At 48.0% G+C, this 19,660-nt stretch overlaps 8 protein-coding genes across 8 annotated transcripts; 4 read left to right on the top strand and 4 right to left on the bottom strand.

The window, feature by feature from the left end:
• Positions 1-880: 880 nt before the first annotated feature.
• On the top strand, positions 881-1,479 carry N7519_009379 (uncharacterized protein; the record flags this gene model as incomplete). Its single annotated transcript, XM_057296152.1, has 3 exons — positions 881-932; positions 999-1,096; positions 1,177-1,479. The coding sequence occupies 3 exons, from the start codon at positions 881-883 to the stop codon at positions 1,477-1,479; spliced, it is 453 nt and encodes a 150-aa protein (XP_057144034.1).
• Positions 1,480-2,264: 785 nt separating this feature from the next.
• N7519_009380 (WD40 repeat domain-containing protein) lies at positions 2,265-4,615 on the top strand (the record flags this gene model as incomplete). Its single annotated transcript, XM_057296153.1, has 6 exons — positions 2,265-2,443; positions 2,577-2,614; positions 2,671-3,047; positions 3,120-3,485; positions 3,547-4,312; positions 4,371-4,615. 6 exons carry the CDS (start codon positions 2,265-2,267, stop codon positions 4,613-4,615), a joined length of 1,971 nt encoding a protein of 656 aa, XP_057144035.1.
• Positions 4,616-5,246: 631 nt separating this feature from the next.
• On the bottom strand, positions 5,247-5,665 carry N7519_009381 (translocon subunit SSS1; the record flags this gene model as incomplete). Its single annotated transcript, XM_057296154.1, has 4 exons — positions 5,247-5,287; positions 5,364-5,391; positions 5,456-5,514; positions 5,581-5,665. 4 exons carry the CDS (start codon positions 5,663-5,665, stop codon positions 5,247-5,249), a joined length of 213 nt encoding a protein of 70 aa, XP_057144036.1.
• An 897-nt stretch (positions 5,666-6,562) lies between these two features.
• On the top strand, positions 6,563-7,927 carry N7519_009382 (uncharacterized protein; the record flags this gene model as incomplete). The annotated part of the gene is made up of 3 exons (XM_057296155.1): positions 6,563-7,014; positions 7,090-7,706; positions 7,770-7,927. 3 exons carry the CDS (start codon positions 6,563-6,565, stop codon positions 7,925-7,927), a joined length of 1,227 nt encoding a protein of 408 aa, XP_057144037.1.
• A 1,188-nt stretch (positions 7,928-9,115) lies between these two features.
• On the bottom strand, positions 9,116-11,776 carry N7519_009383 (putative C2H2 zinc finger domain protein; the record flags this gene model as incomplete). Its single annotated transcript, XM_057296156.1, is given in 3 exon segments — positions 9,116-10,799; positions 10,810-11,612; positions 11,663-11,776. 3 exon segments carry the CDS (start codon positions 11,774-11,776, stop codon positions 9,116-9,118), a joined length of 2,601 nt encoding a protein of 866 aa, XP_057144038.1.
• Positions 11,777-14,489: 2,713 nt separating this feature from the next.
• N7519_009384 (alpha/beta hydrolase) lies at positions 14,490-15,525 on the bottom strand (the record flags this gene model as incomplete). Its single annotated transcript, XM_057296157.1, has 3 exons — positions 14,490-14,742; positions 14,807-14,963; positions 15,018-15,525. The coding sequence occupies 3 exons, from the start codon at positions 15,523-15,525 to the stop codon at positions 14,490-14,492; spliced, it is 918 nt and encodes a 305-aa protein (XP_057144039.1).
• Positions 15,526-16,954: 1,429 nt separating this feature from the next.
• On the top strand, positions 16,955-17,454 carry N7519_009385 (uncharacterized protein; the record flags this gene model as incomplete). Its single annotated transcript, XM_057296158.1, has 3 exons — positions 16,955-17,002; positions 17,067-17,237; positions 17,305-17,454. The coding sequence occupies 3 exons, from the start codon at positions 16,955-16,957 to the stop codon at positions 17,452-17,454; spliced, it is 369 nt and encodes a 122-aa protein (XP_057144040.1).
• A 1,143-nt stretch (positions 17,455-18,597) lies between these two features.
• N7519_009386 (uncharacterized protein) lies at positions 18,598-18,977 on the bottom strand (the record flags this gene model as incomplete). The annotated part of the gene is made up of 2 exons (XM_057296159.1): positions 18,598-18,814; positions 18,964-18,977. 2 exons carry the CDS (start codon positions 18,975-18,977, stop codon positions 18,598-18,600), a joined length of 231 nt encoding a protein of 76 aa, XP_057144041.1.
• Between the last annotated feature and the right edge of the window lie 683 nt (positions 18,978-19,660).

The raw sequence follows: 19,660 nt of genomic DNA on the forward strand, positions 1-19,660 counted from the left end.
TCGTATTCAGAGTCATCGCACAGTCATCGGAGTAGCCCAGCTTGCTATATATATCTTTCGTTCACAGGGACGCAGATATCAAAGTATCACCTTCATCTAGTATACCAAATTCGTCTCTTTCCTATGCGTTGTCTGCAATGACGTCAATCATCCCAATTATAGCCTGGGTATGTGCATACATTAATGTAGATATCTGCCTCGGAACATCTTCTAGGTATTGCAAAATGCGATAAAAGGCCAACAATGACGATAGTAGTAAGTGAAATGATAAGTAATAAGAGACAATGTTCTCTTCATCCTACCGGACTGACCCGCTGGTTAATTATCGGCCCTGCGAAGAATCGCTTTCATGAATCATGGATACCTCATGCATGCACCATGAGGGAACATGCTCGTGATGTCATAGCCCTACGTCGTCCAAGATCCAATTCCTAAGGGATATAGCTGTTATAATTAGATTCATCTAACCTAAAACAGCTTGTTCCCATGCCAAGTCTCTTCATATAAAACCCTCGTATCTTCGTGGCAATGCAAAGTTTCAACCACGGTTGTTTAGTCCCACCACACACAGCAGGTTGGAGATTGGATGGATATTCAGCTACAAACATGCATGTTTTCGTCTTAAAGTGGCTTGATCTTCAATAGGAGCTTTGGTTCTTTAGGGCTTGAATACGAGCAACAGCGACGATTGTGTCAGAATGACTTGCATATTGTGTTAATGGGCGATCCTTTCCGTATAACGATTAACTTGTTCGTATCAGCGGAGAAAGGTTGGTGAATATATAGGACTTCTAATTCATCTTCTCGAAGTCTGCTATTCAACAGAAGTCAAACAACTTTTGTGTAAGGTTCACCACTAGCCAAGGCTCAACCCATTATCATGCGTCTTTCCAACCATTTGATTCTCTTCTCTACTCACCTTGCCCTAAGCGGTATGTGACCATTCGAATGTCGTCTCTACTCACGAAACCAAACACTAATCTCTCCACATTTTATAGTCGCAGCCGGGTGCGGCGATGCGGATGCCTGCGTTGGAACTGAGATCTGCACCACCGCTACTTTCACAACTCCAACTGCAACTACCATCACGACCTGTGTACCTACACCAACATGTCTAGGAGTTTACGGCAAGTATTAAACCACATGTTTATGGAATCTAATTCTGACAATCATTAGCGGATTGTGAGTCCGGCGGTTCGGGCCAAATCTGCTGCTCCACATACTGTGCGGCCACTAAATGTCGCTCGACTGACCCAGACTGGCCGAATTGCAAGGAGGATAATGGCCCATGTCTGGCAGATGAGAACTGCTGCTACGGAAACAAGTGTGTGGATGGACTTTGTACTCGACCTTGAGTCCAGGTTGAGTAGAGGACTTGTAGTGAGTTTACTTTTGGTCCTTGCTGGGGTTCGTAAGGGGTTTGATATTAAACTGCGTGCTGAAGTATTGGGCTACCAAAGAACATTGAAGGTACCGTAAATGATAAATGTAGCCCTGGTGTTACCAAATTGCCCTGACTACGTGTGACACTTAACTTTGGAATAGCAGCAACCTTAATCAATTTCTACTCAAACGATAGTTGCCTATGCTACAGTTATGTCAAAATGAACTAAAGAAAAACAACACCAGCAGCTAAGTTAACTATATAATTTGATAATTCGTCTCTTTATATCCCATTGGGAAGGACTACAATCCGTTGCAATGGGGAGGCCTAAACCGGGATACCTATGGAAAGGGTTTGGCATGATTTCGCTTCCCGACATAGGTATGATTTCTGTATAACATAACATGCATATGCGAAAGCCAGAGATTCGTTTACCACAGGCTTCTGCTTTCCAGCATATAATGTGTACATCTTGGTTCTTGGAAGGTTAATTGAGTTCTACACCTTACGGAAATAATGCAATTCCATCACACCAAAGCCACAGGGCTGGAGCGGGTGACACCAAGTGGGTGTGACACAGCTGGAGGCGGCTTTATAAATGAAAAGCTTACTCCAGATAAATCAATACCTCAGCTTTATATACTAGAGATGCTTATTGAAGATAGTCAGTGTGCTAACGATGTATATTGATGACCTAGATGTCGCATTCTAAAAATATAGGGTGAGGATGTTCGACCAAATGGCGGTGTCGGAGTTAAGCCTCGGAGTTAAGCCGATGAATGACATAACCACAAACCAGCCCGTGACCGAGGTCGGGACTTATCTATTTACGATAAGCATCCATGGATGTCTCCTCATCTCCACTACAACAATACAAAATATGAGTTCAAGGACACCTGATGATGGGACTGAATCTTCAAGGGGCTCAGAAGGGATCTGGCATCCTGCCCATGAATGGCTGGAAGATGACGAGCTGGATACAGAATATCACCCCGCGCCCTCCGAGCACGACGGCGCATGGGAGGACGACATAAATGAAGATCAGCAAATGGGCCCGGGGTAGCAAGTGGTAGGACTAACACCCACGCCCTCACAATAGTATGCAATGAACTAACCGCTTTGTTGTGATAGAAAATACGCACATCAACATCGGAAACATCCAAATCGAACTTACTGCGGACGATTCAGAGAGTGAGGACACAGACGATCTAAATGAGGGGCATACGCGCGGTAGGCAGCGCTCGGAATTTTCGATGCGTACTAGTGCAATTGCTCACAAATTACAGTGCCCGCTTCCCGATTATTCGAGTTGCTCGCATCAAGTGGTTTACAACATATCCTCCAAGCCAATGGCTGGCCAACCGCCATGGAAGAAGAGCAGGAGCAGCTGGAAAATGAAGACGATGAGCTAAGCGACGAAGATTTCATGCCCATATTCCGAAATCGCCTCCGAGCCAGACGATCCACAGAAACCCTTAAATTGCCACCAGTGCCTAACCCAGAGGGCAAGAAGTTGATGAGCGAAGGTCATTTCGGAACCGACCAATTCTACGGCGACCGGCTCAGGCAGCGGAAGAAATTTCTGGCGACAAGTCTAATGTGGCGAGAACTAGGCATTGATACTGATGGAGTGCGGAAAAGAGCCGGCCAATCTATCTCTCAGGTAAGCGATGTGTATAGATGACATGGATTACAACAGCGAGCAGGACTAATGCATACGTTTGGCGCCTACTAGGGCCTCGTTCCAAGTTCGATTGCAGACAAGATCATTCACTATGACACGCGAAGTTATTCAGGCCAGTTCTCAGATGATGGGAATTTCTTTTTCTGTTGCGCACAAGACTTCAAGGTTCGGATGTACGACACATCCAATCCGTACGATTGGAAATACTACAAAACCGTCGATTATCCGTTCGGTCAGTGGACTATAACCGATGCGACTCTGAGCCCCGACAATCGCTTCCTCGTTTACAGTTCAATACGAAGTCAGGCATATATGGCTACCACGGACCCAGAGGACAATTCGGATCCCACTGTTTTAGATCTATCAACTCCACCGGGACAAAGGAGAAGGCGGAGCTGGGGTAGTTCACACTTCGGGGTAAGTGAAATGATGCATTAATTGGCATTTCAATGATTAACTTGATGCATTTTTTTACTAGATTTGGTCTCTTCGATTCTCTGGAGATGGACGTGAGGTGGTCGCCGGCACATCAGAAGACTCTGTTATCGTTTATGATCTAGAAACACGACAGCCTGTTCTAAATCTACGAGAACGGCATCAACATCATGTCAATGCTGTGTGTTACGGCGACACATCATCCCCGCACATCCTGTACTCTGGATCGGATGACACGACAATTAGGGTTTGGGACAGGCGGTCAATGGGCGATGGGCGTGAAGCCGGTGCCTTTATGGGCCACACCGAAGGACTAACATACGTTGACAGCAAGGGCGACGGCCGATACGTCTTGTCAAATAGTAAAGACCAAACAATGAAGCTTTGGGATTTACGGAAGATGATGACATCGGCCGATATCGAAAACATCGACCCCATCGACTACTCCACCGGCTTCGATTACCGCTTCGAGCAATATCCAGACCAGTACCGCAGAAATGCCAAGAATGACTGCTCCGTTGTTACGTACCGGGGCCATCGAGTTTTGAAAACATTGATTCGCTGCCACTTCTCGCCACCTGGAAGCACCAATTCACGTTATGTTTACAGTGGGAGTGAAGACGGCAAGGTTTATGTGTACAACTTGGACGCCACACTAGCTGGCACCATTGACGTTGGCCAAGCGACATTCAACTCACGACCGCGTGATCCAGAAGCCTATGCTACGGCATATGAGATGAGTGGGGAGATGCTGTGGAGGACTTGCGTTCGCGATGCAAGCTGGCACCCCAATGCGCCAGTACTAGCAGGTAGGATCTATATCCCGGAACGTTGGATTTTAGTAGGCATTGCTGATCCTGTATCCAGCAACTTCTTGGAATGGCTGGGGCTTGTCCACTGGCACTTGTACTGTGCATTCTTGGAATGCCGGTGCTGCTAAAGATGAGGGAGATCCGCCACCCGGCAAGAGTTACGACGATAGACTACGACACATCCCCGAGTTCGACCATTATCGCGAGAATGCACCGCATGGTCGACCCCGGCGTCCATTACGCAGTCGGCCTGTTAGTCGATGGGTTGGTGATGAGGAAGCAGAGGACGCAATATGGTAAGTCGAGGATGATTCGTCTTTTCAGTCCGACAAAAGCATTGAAATCTGGCTTTTGATTCTGCGCATCTTGCGTGTCCTTTTTGGTGTATCTTTGCACAATACATGTATGTACTCGATTGGAATAGCCACATCTCTCTTTGACGAATGCAATACGTCATTTCGTCTGGCCGATCACTGCAGATGATTCCAGGCTGCTCAGAAGCCCAATGTCAAGGACTTGGAGATGGGAATGGAATGCTTCAAATGCATGGATTAAGTAAAACAAGGACCCCTAATGATACATGCGAAAAAGGGTGGTATCTCATAGATAGCGATCATGCTCTGCCTCCTATCGCTCGCCAACAAAAGCGCCAAGTGGTGATCACCACGGAAATTCAAAACACGAAAGGAAAATGCTTTGCAGTGTGGGAAAGCTCGAAGCCCAGGCTTGTTTGGGGAAGGCCCGCGGGGTAGTCATAGTGCATAGGCGACAGCGGTGGCATTGATGGGTTCACATGTCATCCAGTATATCGCGATACGGCTTCTTATCTTTCCCCATCTCTTCATCATCCGCAGGCTTTCCCATAAACAACTAATTGTCTCCATCTCCTTCGAACTGACAGATGAATCTGAGCATCTCCTGGGAGCCTCCCTTAAGCGCCACCGACCAGCACTTGGTTGACGGGAATGTGAACTGCAGCAGACAGGTTAGTATATTGATACATGCAGTCAACATGTGCAGACTCTAATCCGCGTTTTAGAACACATACTCAGCTTAACGAAGTAGCCGATGGCTCCCTATTGGCGATGTCAGTTACTCCGCCTCGAAACGCGATCTAGGGTTTACCACAACGGCACATACCATGACAAGGAAGCCCATGCCAACAGCCTGGCTGATCTTGATGAATTCGCGCTTGTCGGCTATTATAAAAAAAAGTCAGCGTTTCAGAGGCGTTGCGAGATGACTGCCGATCAACATGAACATACGCTTGGTGCAGCGGCGAACAAATTGGGAGCCCTCCCGGACAAAGTCCTTAGGGATATCGGCAAGCTCTTGGAAAGTTTCGGACATATTGGCGAAAATCAAGGAATATGGAAAAGATAATGAACTTGAAAAAAAAGAGCAAGTCGCGACAATGAAGAAGAACAGGTGGTTTCTCGGGGAATGACCAATTGGCCTCTGCGGCCCGGGGAACTGGAGAATATTTGTTCCAGTCCAGGTCTGGCCCGTTCGCGCCAACCTTGCCGACGACCTCATCGCCGTCGCTCATCGTTGTGCCCATATACAACGTACAAACCGGCGAATCCAAACAAGTTTGAGAAAAAAATACCGCGTTTCTCGGCGTTTCTCGGCGTCGCATTCATTCCCCAAGAAGCCCAGAAGCTCCATTTCCCTTCACTGCCTTAATTCACTTGCCTCCTGTGTCTCTCACGCAACTCTCTCCATTCGCGACTCTCCTTTGCCTGTCTGTGGCGAACTTCCGCTCTCTTTCCCTCGTTCTACTCTGTATCCGATCATCCACGGAACAAGATTCCTTCCTCTTCTCTGTACACCCGCGTCTGCAACTCGCTCTCAGTCTTGTTCTACCGGAAGCGCTTTCTCCGCTTCGGATTGTACGTATTGTCTGGCTTCACTGATCTCCTGTCTGTCCTACCTATGTTACCCTTCGGGGCTTGGCCAATTTTCCGTCCGCTTTACAGTGATGACTCCAACGGCTGTTGGGAGCTAATACGGGAATCTCGCTACCCCTACTCTGATTGCGGTTTCTTTTCTCATGACGTTTTCGTTTTCTCTATGCTAATTGGTGGCTTGTATACCTGCAGACATGCACTTTTCTTGAGTTGCTCAGAAGCGGAAAGGGTCAAGAAGAAACAGAAGGGCCTGTACTATCAACCATCAGATACTCAGGCAATTTCAATCATTTCTTTGAGGTCCAACCCCCTGAAGAGGATACTAATTTAGTTCGCAATGGCTACGGACGATGACAACTTCGACATTGACATCTACGGCGACGGCACCTACAATGCCAATGAGCCGGGAGAGTTCAAGCAGGATGATTCCGAGCTTGTTCTGGATGCCCCCGAGAATCAGCCTGAGCCCACTACCGGATCATCCAACGCTGCCAACCAGGAGAACCCTACTTCCACCCAGGGCCAGCAAGTGAACAACAATGGAGCTCCATCCGCGCCTCAGCAGCAGACACCCAACCACGGTCTGCCTGCACCCCCGCAGGGAGTCAAGCGCAAGGAATTCGAGGACCAATCCGTTGACCCAGATGCTACAACTGCATTGCTGATCTCGGATCTATCCTGGTGGACCACCGATGACGACATTCGAGGCTGGGCGAACCAGGCTGGTGTCGAGGACCAGCTCAAGGATGTGACCTTCAGCGAGCATAAAGTGAACGGCAAGAGCAAGGGGTAAGAACCTTCTTTACTCGGTCGCAATTGAAAATTTATATCGAGCATTGATACTAACATATTAAACACCGACAGTCAAGCATTCGTTGAGTTCACCACAGCGCAGGCTGCGACCGCAACTAGGCACTACATTGAAAGAAATGACAGTCCCGCGCGCAGACACACCGTGCAATACACCAGCCCCCACCAAAACCCGTTCCGCACTCTCCCTAAGGATACTCCGATGCGCAATGCTGGCGGTCGCGGCGGCGGCGCTGCCCACAACACTGGTGGCAACTACGGCATGAACAACCACGCTGGTGGCGGATTCCGCGGCCGCGGCGGCGGCTTCAACCGCGGTATGGGTCACATGAACAACTTTAACAACCGCAACAACTTTAACCCCATGGGCGGATTCCAAGGTGGCGGTCCCAACCCCATGATGGGTGGCTTCCAGGGTGCCCCGATGGGCGGTATGCCCAACTATGGTTTCAACAATCGCGGCAACATGATGGGTGGTGGTATGCGTGGTGGCATGCGCGGCGGTCGTGGTGGAAGCATGGGCGGTGGTCCGAACATGATGGGTATGCCTGCTATGACTCCCCCCATGGGTGGCATGGGCATGAACCCGATGGCTGGTATGAATCCTATGATGGGCGGCGGCATGACAGGTGGCATGACAGGTGGCATGGGAGGCAACATGCCAATGCAAGGTAAGTGATTCTGATATATATCCTGGCCGTTCTTTCCGTTCCTCGATGCTGACTATCTTCTAGCACAACAAGGTTTCCAGGGCCCCAACCAGGGATTCAACCAGGGCTACTACAACCCTAACAACCCCAACAATTCCAACAACCAGAATCAGGCCAGCGGCAGCGGCTCCGACGGAGGTGCCTGGAACCCCCACGGCGCGAAGCGAAGCCGTCAAGACTAAGAGACACGACAATACGAAGAACACACCTGCATGTTGCTTTGGGGAATAATGAGTCATTTGGCTTGTGGTTTCCCTAAAGCCTCTTGCTACGGATCATTTATGGTCCAGTGCGTGCTGATGTTTCTTCAGACCGGGGAGGGGTTGTTTTTACTCCTTCTTTTTCTTTTCCAATATTTCTTTTATGGTTGCTTTTTGCTTTTTTTGCTTTTTTTGCTTTTCATGCGAAGGGGGAATGGTCCATGGATGGGAATGGCTGCAACGAAACGCCCAACTTAGCAAGGTTGACATCGTTTATTACGAAATCATCTTGCTATAGTTCTGGCTCTGCTTAATTTTTTGCTTTTTTTGCTCTTTTCCTCTCTTTTTTTCTACGGTGTATTAGGACATCTTTTTTTTTATTCCGTTTTTCCATCTTATAAGTACGGAGCACATGTATGTATGTGCTCTGTACACCCATGTAATTAGTTAGCCAGCCGGGTAGAGGCATACTGGGGACAGGGGTATAGAGGAGATGGTGTGGACGATGTAAGATATAATATGTTATATCACTTCCGATTTGAGAAGTGGTATATAGAACGATTGATATATCTGCAGGTAGCTAGTACATCTGTGCTCAAGCTACAGAGTACATGCGAGGCTATGCCATGCAATATGCATACATGGTATATGTGACCAACTTCAGGCTAATATCTCCTACCGAATAGGAGCAGAGTACACCCCAGCTCATATGGACAGCTTGTCCTTTTTGTATTTTGCCCAAGGCAGACTACATAATAGACACCTGATGGGGGCAGTGCAGGTAAGGCAAATAATAAATGTTGCACTGGGTAAGGCGCAGATTGATTGAAAAACGGTATAGTGGCTAGCAGTTGACTAAAAGTGAGACTGGGAAGAGCTTTACAGCGCATGAATCATGTTTTCATTCCGGGTCCAATCTTGTGATTCGTGAAATGTCATGTAAGTAGTATGCCTCCCATAAACGCATGACAACATTATGTATCTCCTGGAAGTTGGATCCCCAAATGTGTAGTATACAGACTTGTACAGGAGGGTTTTATGTAAAATATAGTTCAACAATAGGAAAAAAAAACAGGCATATGACAGAAAATAAGTAACCTTACAAGGTCTTAGAGGGTATCAAACATGAGGGCAGAGATATGGGGTATAAGTAGGGGTAACAGGGTGCTTTTAGATGCTCAAAAACACACTGAGCCCATTACGACCCATCAAAAGCCAAGAAATCTTGAACTTGTACACAATATACATAGACATCAAGTCCAGTATATGGCCAGGATCAGAGAGAAGTAGTTTCTGGCACGAATCGGCATCTATGCCGCTGGTCCACTGGGCTAGTTTCGTTATAGCCCACTTGATGTCAAAGCTGAATGACCAGTCTTGGATATCCTCGGTCCAGTAGAGGAGTGGAGTGATCTCGGAACCGGAAGGCGAGGTGGGAGTAAGCCCTTGGTCTGGATCGGTATCAGACTCGGCATCCTCGTCAGTAGTGTCAGATGAGATAGAACGAGTCCTCTGCTGCTTTGTGTTTGACCGTGCTGCCGACGCGCGGAGACTAAAAAGTTTCACGAAGACTCGCACCCGGGTGCGGAGCGGATGGCTGGATTCACGTGCGGGGGTCATCTTGAATGCCATCTCGACGCGTTCGTCGGGCGATAATTGGAGGCTTGCGTGGGCTTCGTAGTCGACAGTTGGGACGGTTACACATGGGCATTGGCAACGAGATACCGGCTGGAGAGCTCCTAGAATGGATGGTGATCCAAGGTTTCTGAGGTCTGTGTATGATCCTGGAGCCGGACCACTGGAGGCTTTCGCTTTTGGTTGCATGGGTTGTCTTCTGGCGGAGAGCGGGCCAATCAATGTGCCGAGTCCAATGCTGTGAAGTAACTTGGTATCACTTTCAAATACAGGCGACTCTTGGATCTTGTCGCCGAGATCTCTCAAAGGTGGGTGGCTGACAACATCCATGGCCACCCTGATGAAAGGATCATTTGGGAATGTATCGTCCATGAATGTGTTGGTCATATCGCCAAATGATTGCGGGTCGAAGAAGTGCATAACCTCGTTGGGGTTGTAATAAGGAGGAAGTTGGGTGGGCATGTTCTGGGGCGTTGCAAAGTTCGCCAATGCTTCAGGGTTAAGGTAGGATTCGTTCAAGTTGATTATGGCAGAAGATGCATCTGGGAGGGCTTGCGCAGGCGTTGTCGAGGATGCCCCAACTTGGATACCACTCCTGGGCACGTCACCACATTTGTGGCAACTATCAACAGATTTGCAGTGGCGACATTTGGCCATGTCGTGATTACATCGTCTGCATTTGTTCGAACTAGGGGCTTGCTCGTCTGTTGGCTCTTTCTGTTTGTCCTGGCGCTTACGCTTGCTCGAATGATTGCCCCGTGACAATCGGGGGTCTTGTGGGGGCAGGAGGTTATTAGGTTGTCCACTAGCTCCTCTGGGGAGGTGAGCTGCCCCGGACCCAGGTGATCGAAGTAAGTCGTCGATTGAAATTTGTTCAATGGCTTCAGTAGCGCTTTGACGACGGCTGGTGTTGAGCTGATAATCAGAGGCAGAGTGCGAGATGGGACCAGGACGCACGTTGCCCCTGTTTCTGAAGCCTCCGAAGCTCGCGCTGGGGTAAGGAGCACCCCCAGTCCGGTTATTTGATTGGCTAGATTGCGATCCTCTGTTCGAATTGCTGGGTCCGGCCGAAGAAGAGCCATGACCATGCCTATTGCCGTTCCCGCCACCATTGTCACCGTGATCAGAACGATCGCCGCTGGTAGAGGCATTCCCCGAAGCAGAGGATACGAGACAGTGGCTCTTAATGTGCTCGAAATAGACAGCCCAAGAAGGTGTCCTATCGAGACAAATGGGGATGGGGCAGTTGGTTGGAGGGGGATACCTCACTCGAAGTTGCCTCCACATCAGCCGGGAGCAGATTGAATTTGTTGTGGACGTGAATGAGGTGGTTACGCATCCTATCTCGCCGGTGGAGGGTTATGTCGCAGTAAGTACAGCGCCACTCGCAGTCGAGTATACCATGCATAGTCAAATGTCTCTTAAAGGCACCAAAACTTGGAAAGGTTGCTTTCTTTTTCTGAGGATCACATTGCCAACATCGAAACGACGGCTTATCTCGTGTATCCGGTTCTGAAGACGCAATTGAAATAGGAGATGCCGGGAGCTTTGTATGAAAGAAGTACTTGATCGTTTCAAGGTTTTGCAGCCCTTGAGAAATTTGATCAGGACTACATGCCTGGTCAGACATGAGAGCTCTATAGGTGGTAACCACCTGGCCCACGATACCTTCAAGGGAAGGCTGGGTTGGAGGTTGCAGAGAAAAAGGTGCGGGATTTGGTATTCCGATTGTGGTCCGATCCAACCCTCCCACGGGAAGGACAGTACTCTCACTTGGATCCTCTGCTGGTCGTTGAGTGATAGTTGAGCTTCCTAGATCTTCCGCTAGGCTTTGGGGGATATTGTTTTCGTCCTCCAAGTAATATCTCGGATCAATACCAGCCAGATCACTGTCATATTGTTGTGGAGTTTCTCGCACTTGACTGAAAGGATCGATGTTCATCCATCCGGAATCTTGTGGGTAGGCCTCCGAACTCGTTAAGCTTGTTAAGTCTGCCGAGGAGGAAGTTCCCGTATGATAATATCCATAGCCCTGGTCAAGTATTAGTACCTTGAAGCTGTGGTCTCTGGATGGGCACCCACTCGATCATTGTCTGTCCCAGTAAACCCTTCGGATGAGGTAAAGGAGCCAGGAGGCCCAGGCCACTGCATTGTCTCATCAACCTCCTCATTATTGAAATTGAAATTAGAATTCATTGTGAACAAGTCTTCTTGAGGAGGTAAATGATATCAGGGCAAAGAAAATGGCGCTCAAAGTTGAACAAAAAGGTAAGTTTCGTCGAAGAAAAAGAGGAACCGGTTTTAAGTACAGAAGTATGTCTCCTCATCACCCAGGCAAAAGAATATTAAAAATATTTAAAAAATATTAAAAATAAAACGAAATAAAATAATCCCCAAAAGGGGAGAGAGGGAGATTGGGTCGAAACGAGTGTCGGATCAAGGAACCGTTGCCGGGAGTAGAAGACTTGAAACGCGTGGGATCACAGTCTCCAAGTGGAAGCGATTACTAAAAGATTTCAAGTGATTCGGCCCAATCTTGGAAGCAATGGAGGAAGACAGTACTCCGTACTTTGTACGGAGTAGAGAGAACAGTAATGAGGCGATCGCCTTGTTGCCTTGTGCGGACTGCTCCAGTTCTGGGGCCACCAATGGCAGCTTGTATACTCTTAACTCCCACAATTCAAAGGAATACGTGTAAAACGGTCGGGTTTTTCAATGTCTACAAGACCGGATCTTTTAGTCCCACATGCTGGAGAAAAAGAAATATTACTCTTAGGGTATACATGTTGAGAGTTATACAACTCTTGTATTCCTCCATACTTTGGAAATTCGCGGGGGAGGATTGAGGCAGTGCTTGGAAAATAATATATGAGGGACTTTTTCATTATCTTACATATTAGCAGCCTCCTCACGTGTGGCTTTGGTTAGTGCAGATCATCGGCAAATCTATTTCGACAGAATCTAGAGTGGACATCGGGGGTTCGGGCAAGAACGTGACGTGGGTACCCACCATTGTTCGAATATGGTTAAGCGATCACATCACAGTGGATAGAGAAAGATGGAATAAATGCCAAGAGAAACGGAATTCAATGGGGTTGAAATGACCGTCGGAGACAATTAAAAAAAGGTATTCTATCAGGGTAATACCGATCATGCAGGCAGATCGACCCTATCTACTGACCAACAATGAGCGGCAATTGGCAGTATGAAATCCAGTCGGAGTCAAAATCTCCGAATTAACCTTGATTTCACCCGTTACCAGTGCTTCGGAATGAAAAACAGAAAGTTAGGATATTTCCACCCAAATGGTTAATGCACCGGGAGGATTTATTTGGCCTTGAGGAACTCCGATGCTTGGGCTCCGTCGTTGAAGGGACACGAATCAGCCAATGAATGCGATGCAATAGGACGGTGGAAAATAATAATCGAGAAAATAAAATAACGATCGAAGTCACCCGCCAACCACGCTCGAATCCAAAGGATCATGCAGAAATATCATTTCAATCTGATGGACTCTACAACACACGGACTTCAGCATTGTCGGAACAACCGCTGGGCAACCTACCCGCGCGGACAATTTACGTCCGTGGTGTTTGAGAGATTTTGGGGCGAAGTTTTGGATGCGGAAACAGACTATTTTGGGATGGCAAGAGCGGGGAAAGTAGTAGGGGGCTTGGGAAGGCGAGATGTAATGAATGAAAAGACTGAAATCCCACCATCCACACCCCTGGAGGTGAAGCAAGATCCTTGGGGCTTAGAGCCCTTTTTGGGAAAACTGGGAGAATAAAGTCCAGGACCAGGTGATTGAAAACGTAAAAACCTAGAACCTGCCTGCATCATCAGGACTACTCTTGCAGGGTTGCTCAGGATAATTCAACCACCTCCCCTCCAAATATATGAATGGCTGGAAAGCAAACAGGCCTTTTTATTAAGCTCGAGTTCAGCTTTAAAGAATTTTCAACGGCAAGCCCAATCTCCCCTTTCCTGTACGTTCCTGTGCCAATTAACCTATCTTGTGCTCGGATGACAATCATACCCGACTGTACTTTTGTCCTCCGCCTATAATCCATTTACTGGTGATACTCGCCACTAAGCATCATTACTTTGCCCTTTCACCAGACGTTGATTTCTGTCATTAATTATTTGGAAGTTGTGTCAAGACCTAGGGAAAATGGAGCCGCGCAGACGAGGTAGACATTAAGAAATCAGACCCGTTATTTGGGTACAAACGATTACACATACAGCGGGGTGGGGTGGGAGAAAGAAAACAACTATAAAGAGGGAAATGTTTCTGATTGCAGTAGCTGTGGACGGAGTACTCCGTGGCAACACAATATAAAGTTACTAGTTTGTTTGGATCAAGTGGGGAACGGGACAGTCCGAGAGCCTCAATCTACGTATGTACCATGGCTCATCTAGTTTGAATGCAAAGGTTGAACGACACTTCGACTTACTTTACTGACTTGCTTGGAATGTTGATCAAGATACATAGAGTCATGTCTCATTTCTGGCCTGGTAACAGAATGATAACCCTGCAACAACTCGTGCAACGCCCCACTACTATTGCCTTGCCTAGGTCCGGGGAGGGGGAAAAAAGTGAATTTGTATATGCCTCGTACGGTATTCGTTAATCTCCCGCCCATGTCCCTATAAGAGGAAAAGAAAAGCGAACGAAAGCAAACAGGACGGAAATTTAACAAGCCCCACTCCTCAAATTGGTACTTGATTACGGAGATTCTGCAAACTACTTGACTTATCCTTTCCGTTTGGTGCTCAGGCCTTGCCGCTTTTTGATTAATAAGTGGATTTGAGCACGCCCCTGAGCGGTCTGACCCGCTTGGGCTCACGAATGTTCATCTGACCGCTAATTCCCATTGATACCATTCATGGAATCCTTGCTAAACAGAAGTTATCCAACCAAATGCTCTTTCAGAAAGTCTGCGTGGACTGATGCGTTGTGTTCGAAGCCTTCACCGGCATAACCATCAAAATGACCACCCGGGAAGATCTGCAGTTTCTTTGGCTCTCCCGCCCGAGAATACGCATCCAGAGCAATATCAGTCGGAGCCACGACATCGTTCTCCGCCACTGTCAACAACAGCGGGGTTGGTGAGATATGGTGGATATGTGCAGCAGGATTGTACCCACGAGCCGCCTCGACGCTAATCAGATACCAGTATTAGGGTCATGTTACTTAGATCGACTATAGTGGGAAATGAATTTTACCTTTTCAGCGTGGTCTCGTTCTTCCAGTTTGACTTGGCTTCCCACGCACTGAAGAACTGATAGCTATCCGGTGTAGGAAGTGTAGATGGTTTTAGAGGGTCTTCATCTACCACTGGTATCATCCCAGCGGGTTTACCTGCAGCCCGGGCCAATCGGTCTAATGAAACATCAGGGAATCGTGCATGCCATCTCACGTAAAGGACTTCCATACCTTCTTGAAATGCTTTGTTTACTCCATCTATTGCGTCGGACGGCAAGAGACGATTCAAGGTCTCCCACCCATCGGTGAAAGGAACATGGGAGAGCACCACCTTGACACGCCGGTCAACTGCTCCAACATACAGTACATGTCCACCGCTGTAAGAACTTCCCCAGATACCAATGCGGTTAGGGTCAACGTCGGCTCTAGACTGCGCATAGGTGATGGCGTCTGATATATCGCTGGCCTGTTGGCTGGGAAGAACCTCCTGCCGAGGCTGGCCTTCCTTCGTGTCACTGTCACCAAATCCTCGGTTGTCATATACTAGACAGCTGATGGGCAGATTTAGAGTAAAATATTCTGCAAACGCGTCAAGTCCCATTTCTTTCAAGGCTGAGAACCCATGAGACATGACCAGGCAAGGCAGCCTTGTTTCGAGTGGCTCCATTGACGGCCGAAAGAACCAACCTCGCAAGGTGACATGGTCGGCCGTTTGGAATTCGATATTTTCACGGGGCATAGTGTAGCGATTCAGAGCGATTATAGGACTTGAATATACCTTCAAAGGGAAACAGCTGGGATGGAGTTGAAGATATGTTGAAGATATCTAAAGGTCCGAGACCTGGCGTAAAAGTCCTTTAAGGCCCCCCAACGGGGTGAGCTGAACTTGGCAAGCAAAGTACCACGTCATCTGATTTCACATCTCAGTCGTCGCCAAGTCGCTTTGACCGTCCTCAGTGCATTGCTTCAACTGATCTAATCCCCAAATCTAGTTATCTCGTAGCCACCATCCACTACCATGCCCATCCTTCAATGATCGTCCCTTACCAGGAGGTACGATCGGCAATCCTGCATGAGCTGATGGTGGGAAGAGCCATGATTGGATATAATCAAAGTCTGCGCAGCTTATTCCAGCGTCGTGGCGGGTAGTAGTTCGCTACACGACCCCCACCAGCGGGGCTAGTGCATTTCCTATTGCCCCCACCTTCCCCCACCATCTACTTCTAAATGCTTTCAGCTTATGAAAACATGCTTCGGGCTTAAGGAATAACGCATACTCCCATTCATGCCTTATTCCCGATCCCTGGGAGAAGCGATATGGAGCCTTAAGGGGTAATATACCAGGGTGAATGACCATCTACCATTACAACAGTTGCGGAAAATGATGCCTATAGCCGCCAGGTATAGAATCACCTGGCAATCAATTGTGAAAGAGACCTCTTTCCATGCAAAACCTAATCCACGTGACATTTCTTGGAGTGTAAATTGATGCCCTGCTGCCATCCTTACTATGCCAGTTTACTCTGGCTTCGGTATTGTTATTCTCAAATTCCGAGTGTATCTCATTGGTTTGCTGTGCTTGAGTTGCCAACCTAAATGGGAGAGGCAATGGCATATCGAACGGAACCGGTGTAGACTTGCTTAGATTGGTGTAGAGACAATTTGGCTGACACGGCCGAAATGGGCGACATAGACGAATCGGCAGAACATGTCTTCCATTGGTCCTTGCGAGGACGTGGCTCCCCTTCTTCGGGAGAGGTATCGCCCTAACCTCGATGAAGATATACGGCCTAATTATGCCTTGCACCCACCCACCAATTCCCTGGTAAGCCCCTGCCAAGACAGCCTTCGCATTCTTTCATCCTCTTGGTACAGGAAAAAGCGTATGTTTCCGACGCAGGTCTGGGTTCCGCAGTTCTAGATGCAGTGTTTACCTTAATTGAACGTGTACGCCTGACTTGAGCATTATGGCACGCCTGACCTGAGAATATCGTGGCATGCCTGAACTGGGAATATCGTGGCACGCCTGAATTAAGAGCAAGCCTGAAGTTGTTAAGCAGAGAAGCATAAATAGGAGGCATGAGAATCGATATCATGACTCCATCATTAACCATTCTCGCAAGAAACTTAAGTAAATACACAAGCATCCAAACCGATATTTCGCAACTATGAAGTGGCAGTCGACTTTGTTCATCCTTGGTGCCCTTTCTACCCAGGTAAAGATCTCTCGTTGCATAAACAGTGTGCCATCAAGAGGATACTAATACAGCTCATTGATAGGCACTCGGCGCCAAAATTATGTGCAACGTGGACCACGACTATGCTGATAAGGGTGCAATCGAATCTGGGATTTCCTACATCCGCGGGCTTAGCGGTCAACCTACTGCTGAAGCTAATAAGTGCAACCGGGTTAGCTGCTCCTGGGGCTCGGGCATCTATCTTTGCGCCGATGTGAGTATCACCTGAAACATCGTCTATCACCTATATAAACGAGAGTGGGTTATTAACTATGTCATAGGACGGCAAGGATCACACACTGCAGAATTGGGGAGTCTTGGCGGATGCCACACAGGCGGTGCTAGATACCTGTGGAAACGACTCCGGAGTCAAAGGACGACTGATGGATGAGAAAGGCTGGGGTGTTGCTGTTCAAGGAGCACCGTGCTAAACCTTTGCTGGCTTGTAATCTATGGGAATCGCTTGCCAGAGTGCTTCCCGTAGTGCTTCATGATGCTTGGAATATTATTCCTAAGCTATGTCTATACAAGGGTTAGAGTAGACTTGTCGCTCGTTAGGAATACTATGTCTTTCTTTCCGACTTATCTATCGTTGTGTTGATCCGACCCTACTGCATATATAGAGACGGCAGTCTGACAGAGCAGACGGATCGATCCAGCTATTAACACGCCACACAACTCAACTGTAGGGTTGTCGACGAGATGGAGGTCTCAGAGAGCAAGCGAATGCATCATAAAGCATAAAGGTAACCGAACACGCGGCCGGAGTGAAAAATGTGTATCTAGGCAACGTGTTGCTGCCCGGTTAAGTACTTCGTCCCATGGCCGGGGCTGTGAGAGCTATGCACTATATGTCTGGTACACCCCCTCCCTTCCCCCCTCGTTCGTCATAAACAGATGCAGTGGGTCCATCGGCACAGAACTTGGTAGTTCTATAGACAGCATAGGTGGGGCCGAGTGCTCCTTTACGTAATAGGTTAAGAGTAGACTAAGTGCTTAGTAGATGTCTCTACTCAACCTCCAAATAATCAGTGGGCGACTAGTCACAATGTCTGAGCACATTTTACCTAGGTAAGCGCCAACGCTTAGTGGGATTAAGCAGCTTACCTAGGTAGTGAGTCTGAGCCCGGACTACTGAGAATTACTAAGCCTGACTCTGAGCCTCATACCTAGGTACCTAAAAGCGGCGGCAGTTAGATACCTAGGTAGGTAAACCCCACCCGGCAGGGGAAATACTCCAGGGCTAACTATGTAGATAGTATAGTACGATATGATATTTCTCTATGTCCGTAAGAAGGTAAAAAAGGAATAAAGGAAAACCGGAAAAGGGAGAACAGAAGCAAATAGAACGAAAGAAAAGTCAACAAGAGTGATAGATGATCATCAAGCCCCAGAACCCCACTCCCCCAAACCGTTAACTACTCCGTAGTCTAAGTCTTTCCTTTCTAAGATATACCCCAAACATGAAACCAAGCTCCGATCTCGGTCGCCACCGAACTCCCCCCGGAAACCCTTGTACATACAATACGCTGATACAAAATCCAAAACCCAATCCCAACACCGACGGGCAAACCCTAACGCGTGGGGAAGTAGGCGGCTTTGGTCGATGACCACGGCTCCGACGAGACGGGTGCCCCAGCCCATGCCGCAAGCATATATGAGCTTCCCTTCTGCGATCCGGAATTGGAGGCGAACACAGACGTCTGCGACGCGACATTTTGGCTGGGGGAAGTGGTGCCTTTGCTAGTGGTGCCGTGGGTTTTAGCAGTGAGGAAGTCGGATGACGAGCCTCTGGGAGAAAGCCAAGGTTAGCAGATAATATCAGAAGGCGTACAATAGAATCTTTTTGTTGAATAACATCAATGACGACTGAGTTGAGGATTGAGGGTATTGGGGAGTGCGGGTATCGACGGTATGTGCTATCAAACTAGCCGGCTTACTTATTGGAGCTCATTTTGGCGATTAAGCACAGAAATTAGCTTTGAAGCAGCGGTGAACAGTACTTCAAGGAGGGAATCAAATGGATTGAAAAAAATCTAGTAGCTAGGGAAGCTACTTAATGGCAATGTAAGAGAAAGTAGTTCAATAATTGCCGGTGCGGACTTTCGCAGAGGTAGAAGACACGAGCTGTGAGTCTGAAGAGGGTAGATTCAAAGACTCCTCAGAAAGGGGGAACGCAAGCGTTATAAACCAAAGGGTTCTGGTCTTGATCATCTTGTTGCCTGCGAAAGAACCCGGGTGCGAAGGCGTTCGCCCTGGTTTGGGGTTTTAAGGTGTAAGCCTTAGTATGGAGGCAGAGCAGCGGCGGTGACGATATTGTTCAAAAGAAAACGGCGGGGGGATCTACGATCGGACTGCCAGATCCTATACGTAGACACTTAAGAACGTATCGAAAATCCCGAGGTCAGCATAGTGCTGAGCATCGCGCTAGACCAGAAGCTCAGAAGCTGATATAGCTTCCCACTCTCTTTCCCTCTTTTACTCTGAAAAGGAAACGGCGAAGGGGGAAAAGTCACATAGAGGGTCAATTCGTACGTAAAGCCACCAATAGTATACAGGTTAGAAATAATAGCCCACCGGCCCATTGAGTCGCCCCTGGGCATGTATCGGGCAAAGGTCATCTGTGGGAGTGGTAGC

Source organism: Penicillium mononematosum (genome assembly GCF_028829835.1).
Source record: "Penicillium mononematosum strain IBT 11891 chromosome Unknown utg000005l:1.0-9366267.0:1.0-9372171.0, whole genome shotgun sequence".
In the NCBI taxonomy this organism is placed as follows: Eukaryota; Fungi; Ascomycota; class Eurotiomycetes; order Eurotiales; family Aspergillaceae; genus Penicillium; species Penicillium mononematosum.